The sequence below is a fragment of the Diplotaxodon limnothrissa genome, linkage group LG8 (genome assembly GCF_057381915.1).
Source record: "Diplotaxodon limnothrissa isolate DT_005_m linkage group LG8, D_limnothrissa_male_GT1.1, whole genome shotgun sequence".
NCBI classification, from domain to species: domain Eukaryota; kingdom Metazoa; phylum Chordata; class Actinopteri; order Cichliformes; family Cichlidae; genus Diplotaxodon; species Diplotaxodon limnothrissa.
The window spans coordinates 20,770,159-20,792,587 of NC_140603.1; the positions used below are offsets into that span (position 1 = coordinate 20,770,159).

General features: G+C 42.9%; 1 protein-coding gene across 1 annotated transcript in view; it reads right to left on the reverse strand.

Moving 5' to 3' along the window:
- Window positions 1-638: 638 nt before the first annotated feature.
- LOC146626823 (zinc finger MIZ domain-containing protein 1-like) overlaps window positions 639-22,429 on the reverse strand; it is a 109,150-nt gene continuing 87,359 nt past the window's right edge. The window contains exons 6-23 of the mRNA XM_085361474.1: window positions 6,773-6,908; window positions 6,283-6,397; window positions 5,886-6,103; window positions 5,558-5,759; window positions 4,969-5,244; window positions 4,703-4,885; window positions 4,486-4,563; window positions 4,207-4,375; window positions 3,974-4,115; window positions 3,325-3,535; window positions 2,977-3,082; window positions 2,735-2,895; window positions 2,580-2,647; window positions 2,420-2,488; window positions 2,085-2,329; window positions 1,824-1,987; window positions 1,150-1,425; window positions 639-1,026 (exon numbers count right to left, since the gene is read on the reverse strand). Coding sequence (XP_085217600.1) covers window positions 919-1,026; window positions 1,150-1,425; window positions 1,824-1,987; window positions 2,085-2,329; window positions 2,420-2,488; window positions 2,580-2,647; window positions 2,735-2,895; window positions 2,977-3,082; window positions 3,325-3,535; window positions 3,974-4,115; window positions 4,207-4,375; window positions 4,486-4,563; window positions 4,703-4,885; window positions 4,969-5,244; window positions 5,558-5,759; window positions 5,886-6,103; window positions 6,283-6,397; window positions 6,773-6,908 — 2,927 coding nt within the window. The 3' untranslated portion in view covers window positions 639-918. The remainder of the gene's footprint in view (window positions 1,027-1,149; window positions 1,426-1,823; window positions 1,988-2,084; window positions 2,330-2,419; window positions 2,489-2,579; window positions 2,648-2,734; window positions 2,896-2,976; window positions 3,083-3,324; window positions 3,536-3,973; window positions 4,116-4,206; window positions 4,376-4,485; window positions 4,564-4,702; window positions 4,886-4,968; window positions 5,245-5,557; window positions 5,760-5,885; window positions 6,104-6,282; window positions 6,398-6,772; window positions 6,909-22,429) is intronic.

Here is a 22,429-nt window from a genome sequence, read left to right on the forward strand (position 1 = left end):
TAGCAGGAAGCGACAAAGCAGGAGCGTCACAGGAACCCAAACCTCGCACGTTGTACCTTACGTTTCCAATGAAATCCCTTCTTTGTACAGGGGACAATAACTTTACAATATGTAGATGGACAGATATGCTACTCTGTTATGAATGTTGTTTGGTGTAATTGGGGCAATTTTTTTCATTTTCTGCTGTCGAAACCAAAAAGGAGGGACATCTATGTGTTTAAAAAATAGCACAATCGTAGACAAAGTGGATGCCGATCAGTCCCAAAAATATTTTTTAAAATCTTGGCAGAGGAGCTTAAATTTGTTTTAGAAAAAACATTTTGTCAAAGATGGACACGTTGATCTTATTTTTTGTTTCTTTTTGGAAAGGCTGATTTTTGTGTTTTTGCGTTGTCAGAATCTCTTGTGCTTTTAAATGATGTGTGGTGGACAAAAAAGTGCGACTAACCAGACCAGTCAGGGAATGGAGCTGCGACACCAGGAAGCTGTGGCCTCTCAGATTGGAATAAGATAAGACGCACTGGCCAGATAGCGCAGGTTTTTTCAGTTATTTTTCTGGTTTTTTTTACAGTGAATTCCTTTTTCTTCAGAAAAGGAAACAAAACACGAATAAAAAAAATGCTACAACGCGTTCCTAATAAGCACACATACACATGTGTGTGACATTTAAAAAAAAAGAAAATCAACTGAGTATAGCTGCACAGTTCAAAGTTATCACCTCTGGGTGAGAGGGCAGGGAAAACCCTTGCCGTGTCTTTGAGTTGTAACCTCTTTCAGTCAATCTGTGCTGGCGAATGAAAGTTGTACAAGAGGAAGAAGAGAAAGGGAGTGCATCTTTGTGTTTATCAAGTACTGAGTGACCGCCTTGGGATCTCAGGGAAACTGCAGCAGTCAGTGATTATATGTTTCTGAATCGCCTCAGTTGTTTTCAAAGAGCGATAGAAGGTCATCGTTGCTATTGCTGGGGAGGTCTGGGGGATCCAGGTAGGACAACAGTTCATCTGGGTTAGCGAGCTCTGGAAGAAGCTGTATGGTAGAAGGAAGGACAACAAAAATTTGCTATGTAAGTATTCAAGGAATCTCCTTGCATCAACTGTTAAATATGTCAGATTACAGATGTGAAGATTCTGATTGTTTCAGAGGACTTACGTCTAAGGACGGCTCAGGCATGTCTGACCCTGCTTGGCTGTCCAAACTGCTGGAGGGGTTGAAGGCCAGGTCGCTGTGAGGGTGGTTGTTGGGGCCGGGCTGCTGTTGTTGTTGCTGTTGTTGCTGCTGTTGTTGAGGAGGTGGAGCTTGTCGTGAGGGCTGAGGAGGCCCGCTGTGGTGTAGCTGCTGCCCTGATTGGCTCCCAGGGTGTGGAGACGCGTGTAAACTCTGCTGCAGTGGACCATGCGGTTGGTCATTGCCAACAGAATGAGGTATCTGTAGAGAAAGAGAGGGGGAATAATTCAGAATAGCCATATACGTCTTTCAACCTGTTTCATTTTGTGACTGCTAACAACCTCCAACAAACACTTTAAATATAAAGCTAAAGCCATAATTTGGCTAGCTCAGCTAGCTTGGCTAAATTTATGAATATGTAAGTTATATGGAAGTGGAGCCAATTATTGGTAAGTTTAGTTATTCTGACTCAAGTTGCATATTTAATTTAGCTGTAGCCAGTAACTGTTTTTTATGCTAAGCTATGCTAACTGGTTGCTGCCAGTATTTTCCCACTTTTATAGTTAGTCTATATACAAAGTAAAGCAAAAAGTATACATTATGTAACAAAATACAAAATATGACAGAGTCAGTATATTAGGAATTGTTGGTAAACTCACTGTGTCAGGCATATTGTGGGACAGTGGCTTGTCTTGTGCCATCAGGTTGTTGGGCATGTCAGGTGGGTGAGACAGCTGGGGACCATGCATGAAGTCATTCATTGACGTACCACCAGGGGTCCCGTGAGGGAAATCAAAGTTCCCATGGCTCTGGTAACTGTTGCCTAGACACAGACAGAATATGTTTAAAATTTTTTGTTGTTGCTCTGCTTTGTTTGCATAATTCTGGGTGCTACTGTACTTTTTGTACGTTTGAGCTACCTTGGCTTCCGTATTCGCTGTTATTGCCTCCTTGCCCAGAAGGAAGCGATGGGTATGGTGAGGGTCCGGGGCCAAGCTGAGCTATCATCTCCATCACATTAGGCATGATCATCTGGCTGGGACTCATCGTCTTAAACCTCTTTGCCAGTGGTCCATCTGGATCTTCTTTTATGTGAATTTCTGATTTTATAGCCACCGGCCGCCAACTACACGTCGGGTCAATTGTCACTTCCTCAAACTCAGAGCTGATAAAATGTAGATGAAATCAAATAGTTAAGTTAAAAGAAAAATACATATGCATATAAGATTGCACTGATGTTCCTATTTCTGCTTACTTTTGAATAGCATTCAGGATTCCCCACATGTACTGGTCCACCTCGAGTCCTTCTAACAACGCAGTTTTACTGAGGAAAAAAGAGAAATAGTATTTAAGAAAAAGTCATCTAAATAAGGCAAGTGCATGTACTCCTTAGCATTTTAACTCCTTAGACATACTTGCATACAGGACATCGCCATGTTCCCCGCTCACAGTTCAGTTGTAAATATGATTCCAAATCAAAACACTGCAAGAACAAGAAAATAGATTTTTTGAATGTATATTTCTATTTGTTTGTCACTTTTACTGTGATGGTGTATCCTTGAAGTCTTACCTGAACATGTTTGCAGTCATGCCCTCTTGCTGGAAGCTGTATTCGCCGGAAGGTGATTGGACATTTGAGCGAAACCTTGATGGCTGTCTGCTCCACGCCATCCTCCCCGTTTAATGTGGTATTGCCCGACGACGCTGCCACGCTACTGAAGTTCCTCTTTACTGTGAGGCAGGAGAAGAAACACAGTGAGTAAACAAGTACAGAGCAATGAGGACATAAGGGTGCAAAATGAATGTGAATACCTTTGGTGATGCAGTGCTCTGCAGGCAGAAGCCTCTTCTTCAGTAAGCCTTGGAGGACAGAGCGAACTGAGGGCCGATGGACCAGTTGTAGCACAAACAAGTGCGACTGGGGGGAAAAAACATCTAAGTGACTATCAAAGACATTCTCCTAAGGTGTATCTGTTTTATCCATTCTTTACTGTTTGATCAGTTGTGAAAAAAAAAAAGGAGACATGACAGATCCCTTTTGTTATTTTCTTTCTTTTAGCATTAAATATCATCTGATGGGAAACATTTTGCATTTGACTTGAGTGGATTTGTATGAACCTGTTTATTTTTTTCATTAGCTCTGGAAATGTGTGTACTCACACAGCAGCAGGCAGTGACTGTGATCTGGATCGTGTTCCTTCCAGGCTGGCATACATGTTTCAAGTGCAGGGGTTTGTGGGAGGTCTTGTTGTCTCCCCGCTCGATTGTGAGCGGCGTGGCGTTGACGCTGACTTGGACAGATGCCGGCCAGTTCGTGTTCATCTGACGGTCTTCGTGGTGGTAGCACTTAAACTGCAGCTCCAGGTCCGACCTGCACAGATAAAATATAAAGCGGTTACGGTTATGGAGGGTTACTGTATGCAATACATGAGTTAGAATAACGGGAATTCATTCTCACACATTAACAGGGAAATTTTTTGAGGTAATATATAACATTAATTGGATGCTAAACTTAGGATATAATCTCAGCTTGGCAGCAGGAGAAATCCTCATATCAGGACTCTTGACTTGAATTGACTTTTACTTAAGATAGTGATGAAGGAAATTGCAATACTCCAGAAAATTCTGAAAATTAATGCCTTAATGATCCTTACTTGTCACGTTCCTGGGAAAAGGGTTGTTTTTTTTTTTAATCTAATGTTCTTGGCTACTAATGAAAATCAATAAGAGAATATTTACAGCCTAAAAGACCCATATAACTGTTAAAGTGGATGGGGGAAAAAAGCAGTAGCACATAAATATGCGTTACCTCCACATGAGTGTCTGGTGTACAGAGGGCCGTAAATGGAAGACGTGGTTGCTGACAGCCAGGTTATGTTCTAGCCTGAAGGGCTCTAGGACTACTCCATCCCGCACTGGGAACGTCAGACGCAGTTCCTCGTTGTGGCTTGCTGTTTTTGGAGATAAGAACCAACCTTAAATCACAGACTTAAAAAAAAGTTTAAAACGCTTGAACTTACTGTTCATTGATTAATTACTGACCTGGTGGGGGAGGGAGTGCGGTGATATTTGGTTTAATGTCAGGAGGGAAGGGTGGCTTCACATCCTGGTTTGGCGACAGGTACGGCGGGATGTTACTTCCTGGTGTCATTGGAGGAGTAGGGTTCCCTGGCACAGGCGAGTGAGGGTAGTTCCCCACTGGCCTTGGAGGCTATATAAAACACAAATTGAGTTGTAAATCAACTACTTAAATCACTAAAGAGTACATTCAAGTATAATGTAATTTTAAATTTTAATAAACTGGTACCAAAGTAGACTTACCCCATTCATATTTCCCTGGTTGTACTGATATCCACTCCCAGAGAAGTTATTTGTTTGGCCATTGAAAGGTGGCTCTTGCTGTGATTTTAATTAAACAAATAATTTGTCAAATTTACACCATTATTAGCTAAAAAAATGTCAGTGAGACTTTGATAAAACTGCATATACAATATGAAATACACCATCACATTTTTATTGAATAGCTTTAACACTGCACCTTATAGTACTGGCCTATGGCACCACTGGGTGGTGGGTATTGGCCTTGCAGCTGCTGTCCTGGCATCCTCGGGCCAGGGTAGTTGGGGGATGGCAGCGGCCTGGAGGCATTTGGTGTGGGATATTGGCCCTGCTGGTTAGGGAACTGGTTGTTTGGTCCATACTGCTGCCCACCATAGTTTGGCTGTGGAATCAGTGACCGGGACATACATTCAGCATATAGCAACGGAGCTACATATTTAAGGTGACACTGTTGAATCCACTCACCTCCCCTGGGTACGGTCTTTTTATGCCTTGCATACCCATGCCCTGAGCCCGAGGACCTGCATAGCCTTGCTGAGGCATTCTTTGACCGTGTGCCCCAAAAGGCCCCATGCCTTGGCCCCGGGGTTGGTTAATTCCCATTGGAGGCCCGCTCATGTTGGATGCATTCATGCCTGTGCCCATGTTTCCAGGAAGGGATGGAGGGCCGCGGGGTCCTGGCTGGTTCATGAACTGACTGTTGTATGCCTGATTTGGCCCCATCTGGAAAGAGGAACTCATCTGAAAGACAAAAAGAATTTGATCAACCACCTCAGACTTGACTGTCAATATTACGCAGTTTCTGTTGAATCAAAAGATTTTATAGATAACAAACAAACAAACAAAAAAACTCCACCAGAAAGAAACAAAATGGTATCAACATCTGAGAAACAGTTTGTTTGCTTCTGTTGCAAATAAATGTGGTACTCCAGCTTGCTATTGTTAGCATTAAAGGGATAGAGCCAAAAGTCAAAGTTGATGAATTCTAAGTACCGTAGTCTCACACGTGCACAAAAGGCAACAGTTTATGCTATCAGTTTGTGCGTCATCCTACCGGTCCATATTGGTTCATGTCCTTATTCTGGGTTTCCTGCAGGGCAGCTACAGTTGCTGTTGCAGTGGCAGTTGCGGTGGCAGCAGCAGCAGCAACTGCAGCTGCGGCGGCAGCAGCGGCAGGCTGGGTGAAGTCAGAGGGAGGACGGGAGTGCGGAGGGATGCCCATTCCACCGGGTCCAGGATTCGGCCCTCCAGGGTAACTATAAGAATAAGCAAAAAGATATTAAAGAGAGAAGAGAATTAATTAAAGTAATTGTCTGAATTAGTTCTTTAAGCATTTTTAATCACTCCAGTGACCATCAGCAATCCATCTACTGGTTACTTACTTGCCACCAAAGCCTCCTCCTCCAGGGTAGTTGGGTCGACCGTACATCCCCTGCTGCATATAGGCTGGGTTTGAGTTGCCTTTGTTGGGGAACTGCTGCTGCGGACCGGGGAACTGAGGAGAGTTCATACCTGGAGTGTTACCAGACATACCCGAGGCCATAGGGTTACCACCAGGGTTCATGGGATTGTTACTGTTGGCCATGGGATTCCCCAACACCTGTTACACATTAGGAATAGAGGGAAAAACACATGTAAATGTTTCACTGATTTCAGATGAGGTTCAATTCAGAATACCACTGCCAAATACACAAATCTGCAGGTGGTATTATTACAGCTATTAAATATAAAGACTTGGAACAGGCACATTTTTACTCTCAAGCAAAAAGGGGATCTCACCTGGCTCTGGGAAGTGTTGGTCACACCCCACACAGTGGTCACCACAGACACTGAACCAGGAGGCTGGTTGGTGTTTTGCTGCCAGGGAACTGAGTCATAGGGAAAAGACCCATCTCTGCAGGGAATAGAAAACACATTTCACTTAAGCAAAACAAAATGGTTTGCCAAGCAGCACAAGTATTTACAGTATAGTTCTAGTAAGTATGTTTGCAACTGCTGAAAGACAGGAAAAGGCAAGTTATGTGGTTAAGCTTAAAAAAATATGAATGCGTCTTTTTCTTCTTCTTCTTGAAAGGCAAATGGTTGAGTTACTGTTTGCCACTATTGACTGTGCTAAATGCAGTTTGTCTGGCCACTGATCCATAAGGAACAACGGGCCTCACACAGAGAGGAAGGGCTTTCCCCAAGGGCCCAGTCTGTCTGTTCGCATACCCAACACACACAAACACATCTCACACACAAGCCAAAAAGCACAGCAGTGAACACTGACCCATGTGAGAGGCTGGGCTTCATGGAACTCATGGGGGGCTGCATGGGCACTTTTCCTGGAGGCTCGTTCTGCCTGTTCTTCTGGTGACGGAGGAGGAGGAGGCGTCCAAGCTCCTCACACCACGAGGAGAGGAGGGCTGGAAAGAGAGCAGAGTACATAAGTACTATTGGAGACCTGTTAGAAATAACTACAGAGGTACCACCCTACTATTGCAAGCACTTAAGAACAAAAAAAGCAAAACACTTCTGAGCAAAAGTTCATGTTAAAAATCCAAAAAGCAATGGCCTGACTGGAAAAAAGTGCACAAAAATAAATATGCATTGTACCCTATGGCACAACTGTGGAGCTATATTCTGTGCAAGGTACCTGCAAAATGGAACAAGCAAACAGTATGTAACAGTGCAACAACATTAAACACAAAGACATCCTATCATTCATGAGATGTGAAAAACAATGTTTGCTCAAGAGTGATATGTTTACAGGTTGTTATGATTTATTTATTTAGTAAATAAATTATTTATTTCAAAATTAGGGCGGTTTATTTTCTGGCACTTGTAGTTAGTGAATAAGCATATTTCATGTGAGGGAAAACAGGAGTGTTTGGGGGAAATGCACTAAACAGCTTATATTCATACCTCACACAAGTGCACACTGGGGCCATTGATTTATATCAACTGTGCTTATATTTACGCTAATACTCACATAACCACACCTAAATGTCATTGCATAAATAGCCATGTGCGACCCACATGCACAGGCTCTGCTATTTAAAATATTTTTATCCTGTTACTTTTTGTTCAGTTTAATTTAGTTTGAAAAGTCTACCCGTGGACAGAAATTTCTAAATCATGATTGTGTTTGTTCTAAGAAATGTTGGAACATTTTAAGAGCCCAAAGCCTGTACCTTTAAGCTGCAATATAAAGGATCAGCCTAAATCCTGCATGCCACTGTAGCTCATGGCCACTAGGGTTCACTCTGGGCCTGCAAATGAATTCCAGTCCTTCCCTTCTCCCCACCTACCTACCACTTGGTTAGGTAGCTACCACAGAGTGCGTTTGATCGAATCATATGCTTTTCATCTGCAGTGCATGTGTTTGTACTGTGCCAACTACAAAAGACTCACTTTTCCCTTTTCTCTCCCTCTCACTTCCTCTGCCTCCTTCTAGCCTCTCTCTGTGGCTGTCTGAGGAGAAAGGGAATGTGGATTCAATCAAAGAGCAGGGCAGCCACCTCCTCTTATGATTCACAGCACTTCTAGGCTGAGTAAGGAGCGGGAGGGGTGGGTGAATCAGAGTGCTTGGTGATTTCAGCTGCGGTTCGCGCAAAAAAGCCACGTCAATATGACAGCAGACAGTGCGCGCTGTCCTCGCAGGCAGATGCACCCTGCTGCCACATGCAAGGGTGGGCTGCCACATATTACACGCACACACACACACATACAGATGCAGACGCACAAGGGAGAAACAACCGAGATTAAAAATAAAGAAAATACAGAAGGCTGAATGAATCAGCGAGAGAGGAGACATCAGTCTAATGGGGCTGATAGGAAGGAGGAACAAACAAAAGCTTCTGACTCCCATCACAAACATGGCAACCCAGACATCTGACCACACATGGCTGCTTGCAAACCATACAAGCTTACCAGCACACTCAGACAAGGAAAGAAACAGCACGAGCTTATAATAACACACACACACACAGGCGTAAAATAAATAGGACACAAGATGTCCTCTGAGTGTGGCGAATTTTCCGAGGACAAAACTGAGTTTCTGCTTCGACACACAAACACACACCTTCTCCTCTCAGAGCACTGCACCCCAAAAGGCACCTCCTATCCTTTCATTTGAACACTGAGCACACCAGCCTCACTCTGTGTAAAGATGAGGGCTGGAATACAAAAGACATGTACAGATGGTGCCAGCAGTCTCCTTGCTTCTCCCTCTCCTCTCCCTCCCACTCCTTTAAAAGCAGCACGGGGCTCAGGCACAGAGGCAGCTGGGTTTTGCCTCTTTCCCACCCGCTCACGCTCCCTCTCTTTTTCTCTCCTCCTCTTCCCCCTCCTCTTCTTGGCAAGGCAGGTGCCAGGAGACAGGCTGTGCTGTTCCTCCAGAGAATTGATCTGACTTTACCACGGCTGTGCTTTAGTTGACGGAAAAGGCCGCTCAGGTGCACTTTCTGCTAAAAGCATCACGCTCAAAGGTAAAGGCGCAGATTCCTGAGTTACTTTTAATTTGATAAAAACCGGATCCAAGTGTGGCTAATAGGTTTACGGGTTTCACATCTATGTTAGTACGTCCTGCAGTGTTTTTAACAGCACCCTCCCTCTCCTCAGACCCCCTTCTGATGGAGAGAGTTTTCAATTCAAGGGCCTGGCGACCAGCCAGCATGTTACAGCTCAATTAAGTCCCATTATTCTCTTCCAACAAGGGGTAACTTGCACTTCTTCTATGTTGATAAACATGTCTCCACAATTTATCCCATAGCTGTGCCACTGTGGGGCCGTCTGGGTAAGCAGACAGCGTCCCTGTTTCACGCCGAGGCCGACATCAACAGCCGCAGGACATAAACAACAACCGTGTGGAACATAGCAGAAAGATGACAATACATCGGCTATCTGAGAGAAACAGGAAAAAAAAAAGAGAGAGAGAGAAAAGGAATCACAAGTGTTGCCACTTAAAGAATTATTCTACCCCATCATTAGATAAAGGGCTTATCTCTGCACAAAATTACCACCTCCACTAAGCACCAACCGGTTTAAAGGAGAAGCTCTGTCATTGACTCAGAGGATAAACTTCAGGTTTCAGATGACGGGAGGAGGAACAGCCAACTCGTTTCTCTTCAGTCGCTCCCTCCTACTCGTCCTACACCCAAACACGGCTCAGGACAGTGCAGATGAGGAACACAAAAGGATTACTGTTTCTCCTCTCCACTCCTCCCACAGACGGCCCTTCAATAGACTCATCTGTCTCTCTGAGAAGAGCCAAATCTGGAGATAATTGTCTCAGGTGTTGCACTTCCAAATCTCAAAGACCATTCTGGAGTGAATCAAACTGGCATTTTGTGCTAGAGAGCATCCTTCTGCCATGTTTACATTGGTCTCCCTGGCGGCAATGAGTCTCTGCCTTCCATAAGGAGACAAGGCTATCCTGTTTGCCTCGTAGATGGTCCCAGGGGCCCAGCTGAGTCTGAGCCGTATTGATATTCTGGTGCTCAGCTGCCCAGCCTGATGGTCAACCATGGCGAAGGGTGGTAAACGCATCTGCTGGGACTAGATGGGTGGTTCAGTGATTGGGTCTGCAGCTTCCAGCTTCACTTGCTGTCATAAAGCCCCAGGGAGACATGACAAATGACATGGACTGCATCCCTGACAGTTATTCAATGCTCTATCCAATGATAGCCTAATGCTCCCCCAACCTTCCATCCATGGCCCATGCAGACACGAGGCAGAGAGATAAACTGTGCTGATTAAACACTCTGATTTGGGCTCTGCCGTGCTCTCCCGAAAACAAAGAGCTTTTAATAAAAGGTCAGTTAACCCAGATTGCAACATTAATATTTTTGTCATTTGACTGCAAAGTTAGATGTTCATCTTTCGAGATATCTGTATGGAGGTTGATAGAATTTATTTTGTGCTGTTAAAAGATTCTTAAAATTTTGCTCATTTCTAAGAGTTTCATGTATCAGTTTGCTGTAGGCAACAAGGCAGCTATATAGGCATGTGTTAAAAAAATGACAGTGACTACCATATACTGTTATGTAGGCCAAGTGGCTGCACTGTAGTACCTTAACATGTGACTATCAGTGCTAGAGAGATCTCAATTAAAATTTCAATTGTAAGGTTGTGTGTAAAGTTATTTGCTTTTTGGGACATTAGCTTATTTTTAAGGTCTACTTTCTTTCTGCACTAACAAGGTAATTAAACAAAATATTCTAACACAGTTAAACCAATAAAGGTCGGTTATTTAGTGAGTTAGCTTGCTGCTAACCAAGCTAGCCAGCATTACCTTCTAATCTCAGTTTAGTAAACCGTATTGATTTTACACAGTACATGTGCACGTGCAGTCCTTTTACACCACAAGGCATTTTCCCATTCACACACGTGTATACAGCACATTATTCTATGCATCAGAAGCAATTTGGAGTCCAGCAGCTTACTCAAGGACACACTGACATGCAGACTGGAGGATTCAGACATTGAAACGTCATCTTTCCACTTGCACAGCTGCCCCACTGTAGCCACCACAGTGGTGATGCCCATGCCCAACATACCATGGACTCATCTATAAATACAACACAGACCAATCAATTTACAAAATCTGGAAATAAACTCGGCAGATGTTCCTGTGTCAATATCATTCATCCAGTAAAATCATCCCCAACGCAAAGCTGTCACTCATATTACAAAGTAAGTCAAAGTATGCAAAAACAAATACCGTGATGAATAATAATATTAAATTAATAAGAACAAAATACATCTTTTTTTGCAGTTGCTACTGGATGGCAAAAACTTCCATGCAGACTTCATGTATGCTACAGACATTAACACTGTATGTCATTACACAGTGTATATTAGTGCTTTTAAGAAATTGTTAAAAAATAAAAAAATTGAGCACCATAATGATTAAGGACCATGTGCTACAAGGGAGAATATAACCTTAAACACATGAATAGCTGCTATTACAAAGGTCACCCCTACACTTGCTGCTGCCTCAAGAATAGTTTCCTCTACTCCTTTTCATTTTCTACCTCCCTCCTTTTCCTTCCATTATTGGCAGGGCACTGCAAGGGAGGCAGCAGGTAACGCAGATGCCAAGAGTTTCTATGATCCTCATCCGCACCCGTTCTCTGCCTCCCCCTCCCTCTGCTCTGTATGTAATAGACACCTGCTCCCTTGTCAACCCTGGAGTCCCACCTGGCATTGTCCCACATGGTTTGGTCACTAACTTCCCCACAAACGCACAGCACATATCCTGTCATCACGTCAGAGTCACATTATCGACAGTACTTCCTCGCTTATTCCCTTATTAGCCATAGGAGTGAAGTCCAATTTTCGCAGTAAACCTGTCGTAGAGAATCACGACCCCTAAATGGCTTGTTTGAAGACGTTTAGCCAGAAGGGCTGAAAGGAGAACAAAGACCATGAGCAAACTAACAAGAGCAGCTCTAGTGGGCTGCACTCTTTGGTTTCTGAGAGCGCTCTATTCACATTCGATTCCGCCCACCCTCCCTCCTCTGCCCAGAAAGGATTGAATGGACACAAGCCTCCTGCAGGCCAAAGTCAATTAAAAGAAGACAGAGTCTAGGGAGCCCCGGTATCCCTGGTTACTGAAAGCACCTAAGAAGCCATGCAAAACAACCACGTTTAGTTTTAGCCAAAGAATCCCTCACTTATGTGCCTCATGTAGGTTTCCCAGAACTATAAAACTCTGGGATTTTCTTCAACATATGTATGGAAAACTACATGAATAAGTAGTTGCTATGGCGTCGCTTATGAAGGCCCAGTCACCGCTGAGCTCTCCTGCGTAAACTGCAAGCTGCATCGTAAATCATCTCCCGCTCTGCCTGACATGCACACAGTAACCAAAGAGCCACGGATGCCAACCTGGCAGGCATCAGGTCTCTCTTTGTCTTCACACAGATGCCACGAATTATTCATTGATGCCAATTTGATAATGAAATGGAAGCGACATGTTCGTCATGCAGGCTTTTTCACCAGCAAGGCGAGTGTATAACAGGTTACGGACCTGTCACCCCACGACAGGCCAGAAGATTGCTACTTGTTCATCCATGTCTGGATAATTAGGTAGAAGCTCACAGGTGAAACACCTTAAACACATGGTGCACATTTCACTCCCTTAAACTGTTGACATTAGAGGCAAACTCGAAATGGGGGCTGTCAAATTAGTTTGAGATTTTAAATTTGGGTGGCTATGCAACATATTTGAGGGTTTTCATAAACCCGATGAGGTGGGGATGATGTATAAAGTAGGCACATGTTGGTATCATGGCTGCTACACGGCATCAAAGTTAAGGGGCGATTTCACATGACTGCTATGCATCTTTCATTGAAAGATGAAAGTTAGTGTTAGCAATGCAAGATCAGCTTTGATGTGGATTGAAAGTATTAGTGCTAACAGCTATAAAACAGCATGTCTGTGTAGGCCAGACAACTGCCTCCTGTCTGTACCTCATCTTTTTTTTTTTACATTATTCCCTCTGCCACTCTCCCTCTCGGTAATATTGGAGTCTTGTCAATGAGTACTTAGGCCCGTTGCCTCACGGGGAGCCAGACTTGCTGGCTAGGTTTTATGGCCCATTTCAGAGCTGCCCTGGCTTAAATACAGCCTCCTGCTGGCCACATGGCCACAATGTCGTGCCATGTCCATCCGGCGAAGTGAAGAGGGGGGGACGCTTGGACTCCCGCCAAAAAGGTTTTACTGAGGCCACAAGCATATGTGGCCATGTGGAGGCAGGAAGACAAGGAGGTTGCTGTTTTAACATCCTGTGTTCCTTAATGTCGCACCAATGGTGCTGTAGTACATTTAAAAAAATAAAGTTTATAATAAAATATCCAGCTAACCTCTTTGACATGCAAATTTATCTATCTATATAGAAAATGCAGGAAATTTAAAACATGTATCTTCAAAATAATAGCAGTGCTCTCAGATTTCAGATAAGGATTTTCAGATAGGATTATGATTTAGGACTAACTGGATGCCAACTGGAACAAGATACAATATATGCCACAATCTCCAGATGATTAATGCAGATCTCATCAGTGGGACTGTCATTTCTTGGTCATGGTAACACAGAAACCAACCCTTGCCTAAGCAGGGCAGTGTTTTAAAAGATAATCTCCTTTGGCACATGCAACAAATCTCTTCCATTTAAAACAGGGCACGCCATTCAGTGTCTCTTTTAAGCATGAAGGTGGAAATCTAGCATTGCACCCCCTGCTGAGGATTAGTACTCTATGCATTAAAGCCAAACATCTCCCCAGCGTCAGTGTTTAGTCTGTTAAAATATACATTAAGCTGATTGGCAGCAAAACTCCTTCCAAACCTACATCTTTATGTCTTAATGTGGGAGTTAAGGTCTGGCAACAAAAGTGCCTGAGGTCAAGTTTCATAGCTTTTTTGAAAAACTGTTCTTAAGATCTGTCACAACTAAAAACGTGGACATTTTTTTTTAATTAATCTTGTGCTATAAAAATCAACATTTTGTTAAAGTCACACTTGCATTGCATGGCTCCTTAGCCAGAAACGAATAATCAGGACTGGATTATCACACAGTTATAATGCTGTAATTTTATTCTATTGTATTGTGCTGTGTGAATAAGTTAACTAAACTGAAGTCTCAAGACATGCTAACTATACCGAAATTGGTGGAAATCAAAGGAAATATGCAGAAGAAAGAAAAGTAAAACAGCAAATATGTTTATATTACTTCTAGTTAAAGTAATTACAATTTGAAAACAAGTAAGACCCAGCAAATGATGGAAATCCTCTTTATTCGATGAAACGCATTTCACTGACTAAAAATGGCCAATATACCAACAGAGTGTTGATCTAACTGTAGAGTTCTCCAACCAGATTATCAGTTGAGCAGACCTGCAGAGAAGCAGCTTACAGGGGCCAGACTGTTTCCCCAAGCAACAGGCTGCTATTAACAAAGGCCCAGCCTTAAGCCCTTGTCTACAATGATACTAATTAGCAATGGAGCAGATGTGCCTGGAGTTGTGCCCACCTCAGGGTGCTGGGCATGGCCGGCAGTGTCGCGACTGCATTCGCTGGTGGCTGATTCACCTGTGACCTTTACACAGTAGGCCTGGGGTCAAAGCTTCTTTATAAATACAGTAGAAGCTGACACTAGTGGAACCTGGGTCTGGTCTTGGCACCCCTCTAGGCTCATTAGGGGGCGATCGTGGCTCAAGAGTTGGGAGTTCGCCTTGTAATCGGAAGGTTGCCGGTTCGAGCCCCGGCTCGGACAGTCTCGGTCGTTGTGTCCTTGGGCAAGACACTTCACCCGTTGCCTACTGGTGGTGGTCAGAGGGCCCGGTGGCGCCAGTGTCCGGCAGCCTCGCCTCTGTCAGTGCGCCCCAGGGTGGCTGTGGCTACAATGTAGCTTGCCATCACCAGTGTGTGGGTGGATGACTGGATATGTAAAGCGCTTTGGGGTCCTTAGGGACTAGTAAAGCGCTATATAAATACAGGCCATTTACCATTTTACCATTAGAGACTTCCATATGTGCAACAGATCAGGATTTGAATAAAAAGCCCCCTCGTGATAAACATTCAAGCCAAACGGAAACAATGAAACTCAAACCTGATCCAAGCCGACATTATTCTGACACTGAGTGCTTCTTGGTCTTTGATGATTTTTTAAAATATTATACAGTGCTGTCCTGAGCCACCCCTTATTTCTTTATATTTTGCTAGCAAAATGCAAAATGGGTCCTGTGATTTACCGACACATTTACATATACATGGAAATAGAGTACACAGGGCAATTCTAACAAGCTTGTAAGTCAATACTTGGTATGGCCACCTTTATTCTTTAACACAGCCTCTTATGCAAGCTTCCTTATAATTTCTCTGGGAAGTCTTCTGACAATTTTTGGCGTTCTGACAGTGGGCTGTCAGAACGTTCTGACAGCCCACTGTCAGAACTCTTAATGTTAATTAAGAGTGTGAGCAGGCTTCTCCCATACAGTCATTCTGTCGCTGCTATTGATTGGCTATGTTGCTGCTATTGCTACTGACTGTGTCCCGTCCAATATCTTGGCAGATGTGCAATTGCCATCCCTATCTTTAATGACCATGGCCCTTCCACCCTTATTTATTATATTATATTATGATGCCCTTGTATACACCCCCACAATGTTTCCTGTAACTTCTACATAGTGGAGGTTTTTTTTGCACCTTTGTGGTCTTGTTATCTAATTTCGCTGTGCAGGCAACTGTACAATGACAATAAAAAAAGTTCAAGGTCAAGTTCTAGTTTTCCAGGCTTTCTGAAGGATAATCCTGTAGCGCTTCTATGGATGTGGACTATCTTTTGTTGCATTCTCTGAGAAGATGATCGCAGGTTTAATACATTAATAGTGTGTGTGGGATCATTGTGATGCTGAAAAATGAAGCCAATTGGACACTTTCTATATGATATTTTATAGTATATAAAAAAATTTGATGCTACTTTTCTGCATCAGTTTTGACAAGAGCTCCAAAACCACTGACTGAAATGCAGCCCCAAACATGACAGAGCATCTACCATGCTTTACATATGGCTCTAGGCACTCACTTTTTACCTCTCCTTAGACCTCCTCAGTACATATCGAGGAAAATTTGAACCAAAAATTTCAAATCTGGATTCATTATTACATAAAACCTGTTGCCACTGATTTTCAGTCCAGTTCTTATGTAATTTGGCCTCCTTTCCTTAAGAATGACCTCTTGGTAGCTACCCTTCCACAAAGACTATTTCTGATGAGATTTTGGTGAACTGTAGATGGATCAACTGAAGTGCCAGATGCATCTCTCAGGTTCTGTGTCTGGTCTTTGCTGGATTTTTCCCTATTTCTTAAGGACATGACTTTCAGATACTGTTCACCTGCTGCAGATTTGTAGCCGTGCCACTTCTTCCTTTGCCCTTCATTTATCCAGTTTCCTCAAACTTTTTAAGGACGCACTGCACACCATGTCAAGTTTTTGGGTAATAGGTCTTTAGGAATCACCTTGTTGATGCCAAAATACTTCTTTATGTCTATCAAACAGTTTTCTTTACATTCAACTAAAGAAATGGCAACAAATTACGTGTTCTGTGACAGGCTGATAGTAAGAAAGTGCTTAAAATACAGTTCAAAACGTTTTTTTTTTTTAGTTGACTGTTATTTTTAGACACAAGCGTTGAGTTAGGTGTTTTTTTCATGTTTGAACAGTTAGGCCAGTGGTGTGTTTTACCAAAGAAAAAACATTCCTTTGAAAATAGTCAGGTACAGGGACTGGACTGAAAAGGAATGACAGAACAATAAAAAGTCCAAATGAAAAATCAAAAGACCTTCAGAAAGCCTGTAAAACTACTTTAAAAAACCTTTTAAAATCACTTACAAGAAAGTCTGACTCCTTGGAAACAAAATATAAAGAAATGACGGGTAGTTCAAGAGCAGTATTGTACAATTGACTGATAGTGTGGAATTTTAAACTAGATTCCTGCAACAATTTTATCATCTTTTTTCATCTATCCTATTCTATACAGTCCATTTATTTCACAAAGTGTATTTTGTATTACTATTTTCACATCCTCTACTCATATCCATTTTACTATTATCTATATATAAAACGTCAGTATGCTTGTTTCCGATCGATAAAGTTTCATTGCATAAGTCTGAGGTACGTGCAGCTTACCCAAGTCTTACTAACTTGTTTACAAAAGTGGGTATGGAGAGGTATAATGACTTCAGGAACAGCTGATTATGGTTTGGACAAAAAGCCGAGAACATAAACATGAACTGTGACACAAGCAAGATGGCAATACATGTGCGACATGCTTCATACTGTAAAACTCAGACAGACAACACAACAGCAGCTACAACATGAGTATGTTTGCTTGGACTGAGCCAATGGGTTTCTGTGCACCACTTTAATATATGGCAAGTACCTGAGTCAGACTGACATCTCCTGCAGCAGCTGGTTTCTGTAGGGTTCAAATTTTACAATTTACTTCACAAAATATTCATTATATGACACACATTTGATTGTGAATTGCTCCCCTTTACAAACAAAAACACACGTCAGTGACCAGATGGTAAAATATATCTTGTACGCCACTGACTACCTGAGAATCAGCTATGACTGAAAATACTACTATAAGCAAAATTATGGACATTTCTTACTGTTACGTCATGTCATTCCCACCTGAATAAGACATTTCCCTAATTTCTTCAGTACATGAAGATGAAGTGCTTTCCACCTTCACACAACTCCCTAAAAAAGGACCAAATGTATGATTACTCGGGGGAACTAATCAAAAATTAAGATAAAATTAGCTGCTGCAGTCTGCTCTCAGTTGGTCTTGTTTGTTCTGTCAGATAAAGAACAGCAAGTAGGCGGAGGCCCTCGTGTCCCGCTTTGACATGAGGAGGAGAATCCACCCACAGTAACACCTGGCAACTACATGCAAATTTAAAACTAAGATTATCTATATTTTCAGGTGCGGATCACACCATGAAATAAGCTTTGGTTTTCTAAAACAGTACAAAAAAAGTCTAATTATTTTCATAAGAGGCCCAGTGTTTTCCTTCAGCAGCACTTATAATATCACAAACTGTATAAACCACTACAAAACTTGAGACTCTTTTCCTCATTCTGTCTTCAGTCACAGTTTAACATCTGTTATTTGGAAGATTCAATATCAAATGCGATCAAAGTCCCATTGGAGGTTTCACAATATAACGAGAAGTGTAAACACACTACAGCCTATAATTACCTACAGTGCATTTTCTTTGATTAAAGTAAAGCAACAAAGGGCCCTGCACTTTCCACGAGTATACAAATGGCATCAGCAATCGGCATGCTCCAGCGTGCTGTTATTTTGATTTGGAACTCGAAAAACTTCAAAGAAAAAAGTCCAAAAGTGCAATTTCACAACTTGGTGTGAACCCCCCCCCCCCAAACATGTTCAATACAAAGAACAAGAGATTCATTGAAGGTGACAAAGCAACAGTTATGAACAGTTGGAAGTGTGGATGCCTAGTTTTTGTCTTACCATGTTGGTAATTGTCCCAAAGACACATTTTTAGCAAAGAATTACTTGAATAATTGCCCAAATGCTGTACTGACTGACTGACTTTGCTGCACTGCTAAACAAAAACCCTCTCAGTGGAGAGAAAGCCAACAATAAACAACCGAAATTCTGGAGACCGAAGTGTTCGATTGGCGTCAGTGGGAGAAAATAATTACACCTGACTCTTAATCGTAACAAAAACTTCATTTTGCAGTTTGTGCTAAATACACGGCGTTGGGTTTGACAGGTGACGCAGAAAATAAATATAGTACAGGACACCACTTAATCACCACATTAATAGATATGTAATTTTATATTAGATTGTATTATTTTATTAATTTAAATCACAACAGCTGTCTCATGCTTTATATTGTAAGTTATGATCCTACAATAATAACACCAAGAACCCTTCAGTGCCTGATACTGGATAATGGGAAATCTGCGATACCCACAATAGTGCTTTTACTGGTATCTCACTTGAGTCGCTGCAGTCAGATTTTTAAACTGAAACCTGTTGCTCCCGTTTAAACTCTTGGACCGTGACAGAACAGTGAACTGAACCCAGTGAATTCCTTCATGTGCCTCAGCAGTGAGCCTGGCTGGTTGCACTGTGTGGCACTGAGGGGAGTGGGTGTGATAAACTGCCAAGAGTCTCGTGGAAAAACGCTGCCTCAAGTAGGTCAGAGCAACTCAGAGAGAGATAATCAAGGCCATTTTGACCCCCTCTGTGTGAGCTGTAAGTGGGTCAAATGCAGCAGTCAGCTGTTGCAACTCTATCACGCGGGGCGCTGCGAGGCACTCGTCATACTGTCAAAGCCCATTCCGTTAGTTTAAGACATGGCAGGGTGCCTGCTTGCACCCACCAATGCAGGAGTCAGCCTTCTATCTGCCCCCCTAGGGGTGAAATAATGTGAAGTTCCTGTGAGTAGCAGCAGCAGCAACAGCAGTGGCAGCAGATCCACCTTCCCTCTTGTCACTGAGTACACCCTCTACAAACACAGCAGTCTTTATCTGTTGTCTCCTCCTTTTGACAGCTCACAGCTTTGCAGCCCGGTCCTCTTCGCTGTGGCAAAGACTCTTCCTCAGTCTCCTCTCCATGTCTAAAATGCCACCCACATTTCTACCAGACTAACTCCAGCAATGTCCCTGCTTATTTCTCACTCTTCATTGAACAGAAAAAAAGGGAACTCATGTGTCTAGAAACACTTCTGAGCACAAATCTGCAACAGCAGAACAAAGACAGCCTAATCTTTGCACTACTGAGGGGCTATTTTAAAGCTCTTGCTCTGTGTTTCTCTCCATCCCTCCCACCTTTCTCTCTTCTCTATAACATTCTTCCTCTCTCCGAACCCCTCTCCTCCCCTTCCCTCCTTCTTTCCCCCCTTGTTTCCCTCGGTGTCTGAGGGCAGCAGCTTCTGTTTTCCTCTCTTCTCTCCCTGCGTGTCCAGTGACTGACTGCACAATACACATCAATTATTCATGGCTGCTCTCTGTGTTTCGCAGGCAAAACCAATCACAGATGGAGTCACTGCTAATGGGCTCCTGCTGTACTTGCCACCGGCTTCTTTGCACTCAAGCAACAAATACCCCAGAGACAATGAGAGGAAAAACAGGGATAAGCTGTTAAAAAAAGAAAAAAGAAAAACAGCAACTTCACACAGCACTAACAGCAACAAGAAGGAGAGCAGGACACGCGTTTGTGGTCAGAGGAGAATGCAGGTACGCATCGTGACAAAAAAAAAAAAAAATCACCAAAATTAGGAACCGGCTTCTGCTGCAGGAAAGGGTTAAAAGACTGAGAAGGGGGTGGGGAAGGGGTGATGGTGGTGGTGGTGGGTGGGTGGGGGGGGGGACAGAGAGCTTGAGAGAGAGGGTGGGAGGACAGGCAGAGAGGGAGAGAGAGAACCAAATGCTTATCTCCTCACCTCGGATGTATGCAGCTGTTATTGATGTATCTTCTTTTTCTGTCTAGTGATCCATTGCTTGCTCTCCCAATACACACATCACACAGAAGCAGCCACAGCCACTTCGCCAGAAGGGAGAGGGAGAGAGAGAGGGAGGGAGAGAGAGAGAGAGAGAGAGGGAGGGGAGGAGAGGAGAGGAGAGGGGAAAAAAATGCAGGCAGCTCACATTTCAAACTTGCAAAGGGGGGTGGTGCCTAATGTGCTAGACAGCCTGTATCTTGGCCTGAGTCCAGAGCAACGAGTAAAAGAAGCCTCAATCAATTCATTTAAAGCAACATTTGTTGCAGTGGAGAAACACTGCGGGCCCCGTCAGAAACGGTTCAGGCAGGTACACGAATCTGCGGTTTCAGCCCTCGAACCTTCTCTTTGCAATACAGTCGACTTAATCCATCAAACTAGTCATTGTAATTAAGGGGCATGGAAGAGGAGGGGGGGAGGAGGCTGGGCGTTGTGGCTTCCTGATGCGCAGAGGGTTGGTATCAGCGAGGGAGGGGCCAATTAGACCACATTTGTCTTTCAGCACACATGAGCCCGGGTAAGCTTTTGGATAAATAATTACACACTTATAAAACATGTAAACTGTGAGTACACAAGCCACCTGAGGCAGCGCAGGGGCTTCCATTGTCATCCGCTAATAAAAGTACTTGCACTCACCACAAGCGAGTCAAATCGGGTGTCAAATTAATGAAACTGATCTCTTGCTAAAAAAAAATTGCAATAAGCATTTAATTAGAGACATAAGGTACAATGTAAATCAATTTTAGTATGCAAACAACCAGTTTTCTTGTACAGTAAATTACTGAGCCATATGGGGCATAGCTGAAGATGCTACACCTCCTGCTGCCACAGACATAATAACTGCAACAACTACAAAGGAGGAAGGACAGACAAGCTCAACAGCTCTTATCTCTAGTCTCTCCTGTCTGTATTTGCTCTCCTGGTATTTACTATCAGCTAAGTGCACGGCGGGTGACTTACAGCCCAGCACCCCTGCTGCAAGTTAACACATCAATCACGGTTGGCTGGAAGACTTTCACGTCTAAGTGATTACAAAGTACAAAAACCCCCCACACAGATTGTCCAAAGTGGATACAGTGTGGATTTAGTGATTCTGTAACCAGGCCTTTAAAACTCATCTTTAAAATACCACAATAACTGGAGCCAAAGTCTGTTTTCATATCCATCTCCCTTATTTTACCCAAAAGTTCCCCTAATGTGGTTCCCCGAATCTGTATTTGGCTTTCTTTATGTTTATGTTAGCTTGCTTGAGAATGATAACAATAATGGGTTTAAGACTAGGTATCACAATAGTGTTTATCAGTGCTACCTGCTTCAGGATCTGTGCACGCTTACATAAAAAAGGGGTATGTCATGCATCATGTGACTCTTCTTCTGCACAGAATAATGCCTATGAGTGCTGTGTCCTCCAAATCATTAAAAAATGTAACAGTAAAACGCAATGCTGATGCAAATAATATGAGATAAACGCAGCAGAAAGTCGTTAATCATGGAATTTAGTGCACAGAGCAGTAAAATAAACATTTTAATTTCAGTTAATATAGTTATTTTAACGCTGAGTGCACTCTCTGTGCTGCTGTTCATTTCTACTGTGAAGGCTGCACATTAGAGCTCTGAAACTTTCGACTGGATAGATTTCTTCACGTATTTAAACATTAGAAACGGTTACTGTCTCATAGGCTACTTAAGGAGATGTGGAACTCTTTAGATTGTCATCAGATCAAAGTGAAATTTAACGTATTGATTAAATTTAGTTATTTAATATGTGTTCTAGTGCCTGTAATTTCAGCAGTGTGAAGTAGACTTAGCAGCAGATTAGAACCAAGTGTAAACAACATCTATACATTTTCTATGTCACCAAGTGAACACATACAAACTCCAGTGCTGAGCATT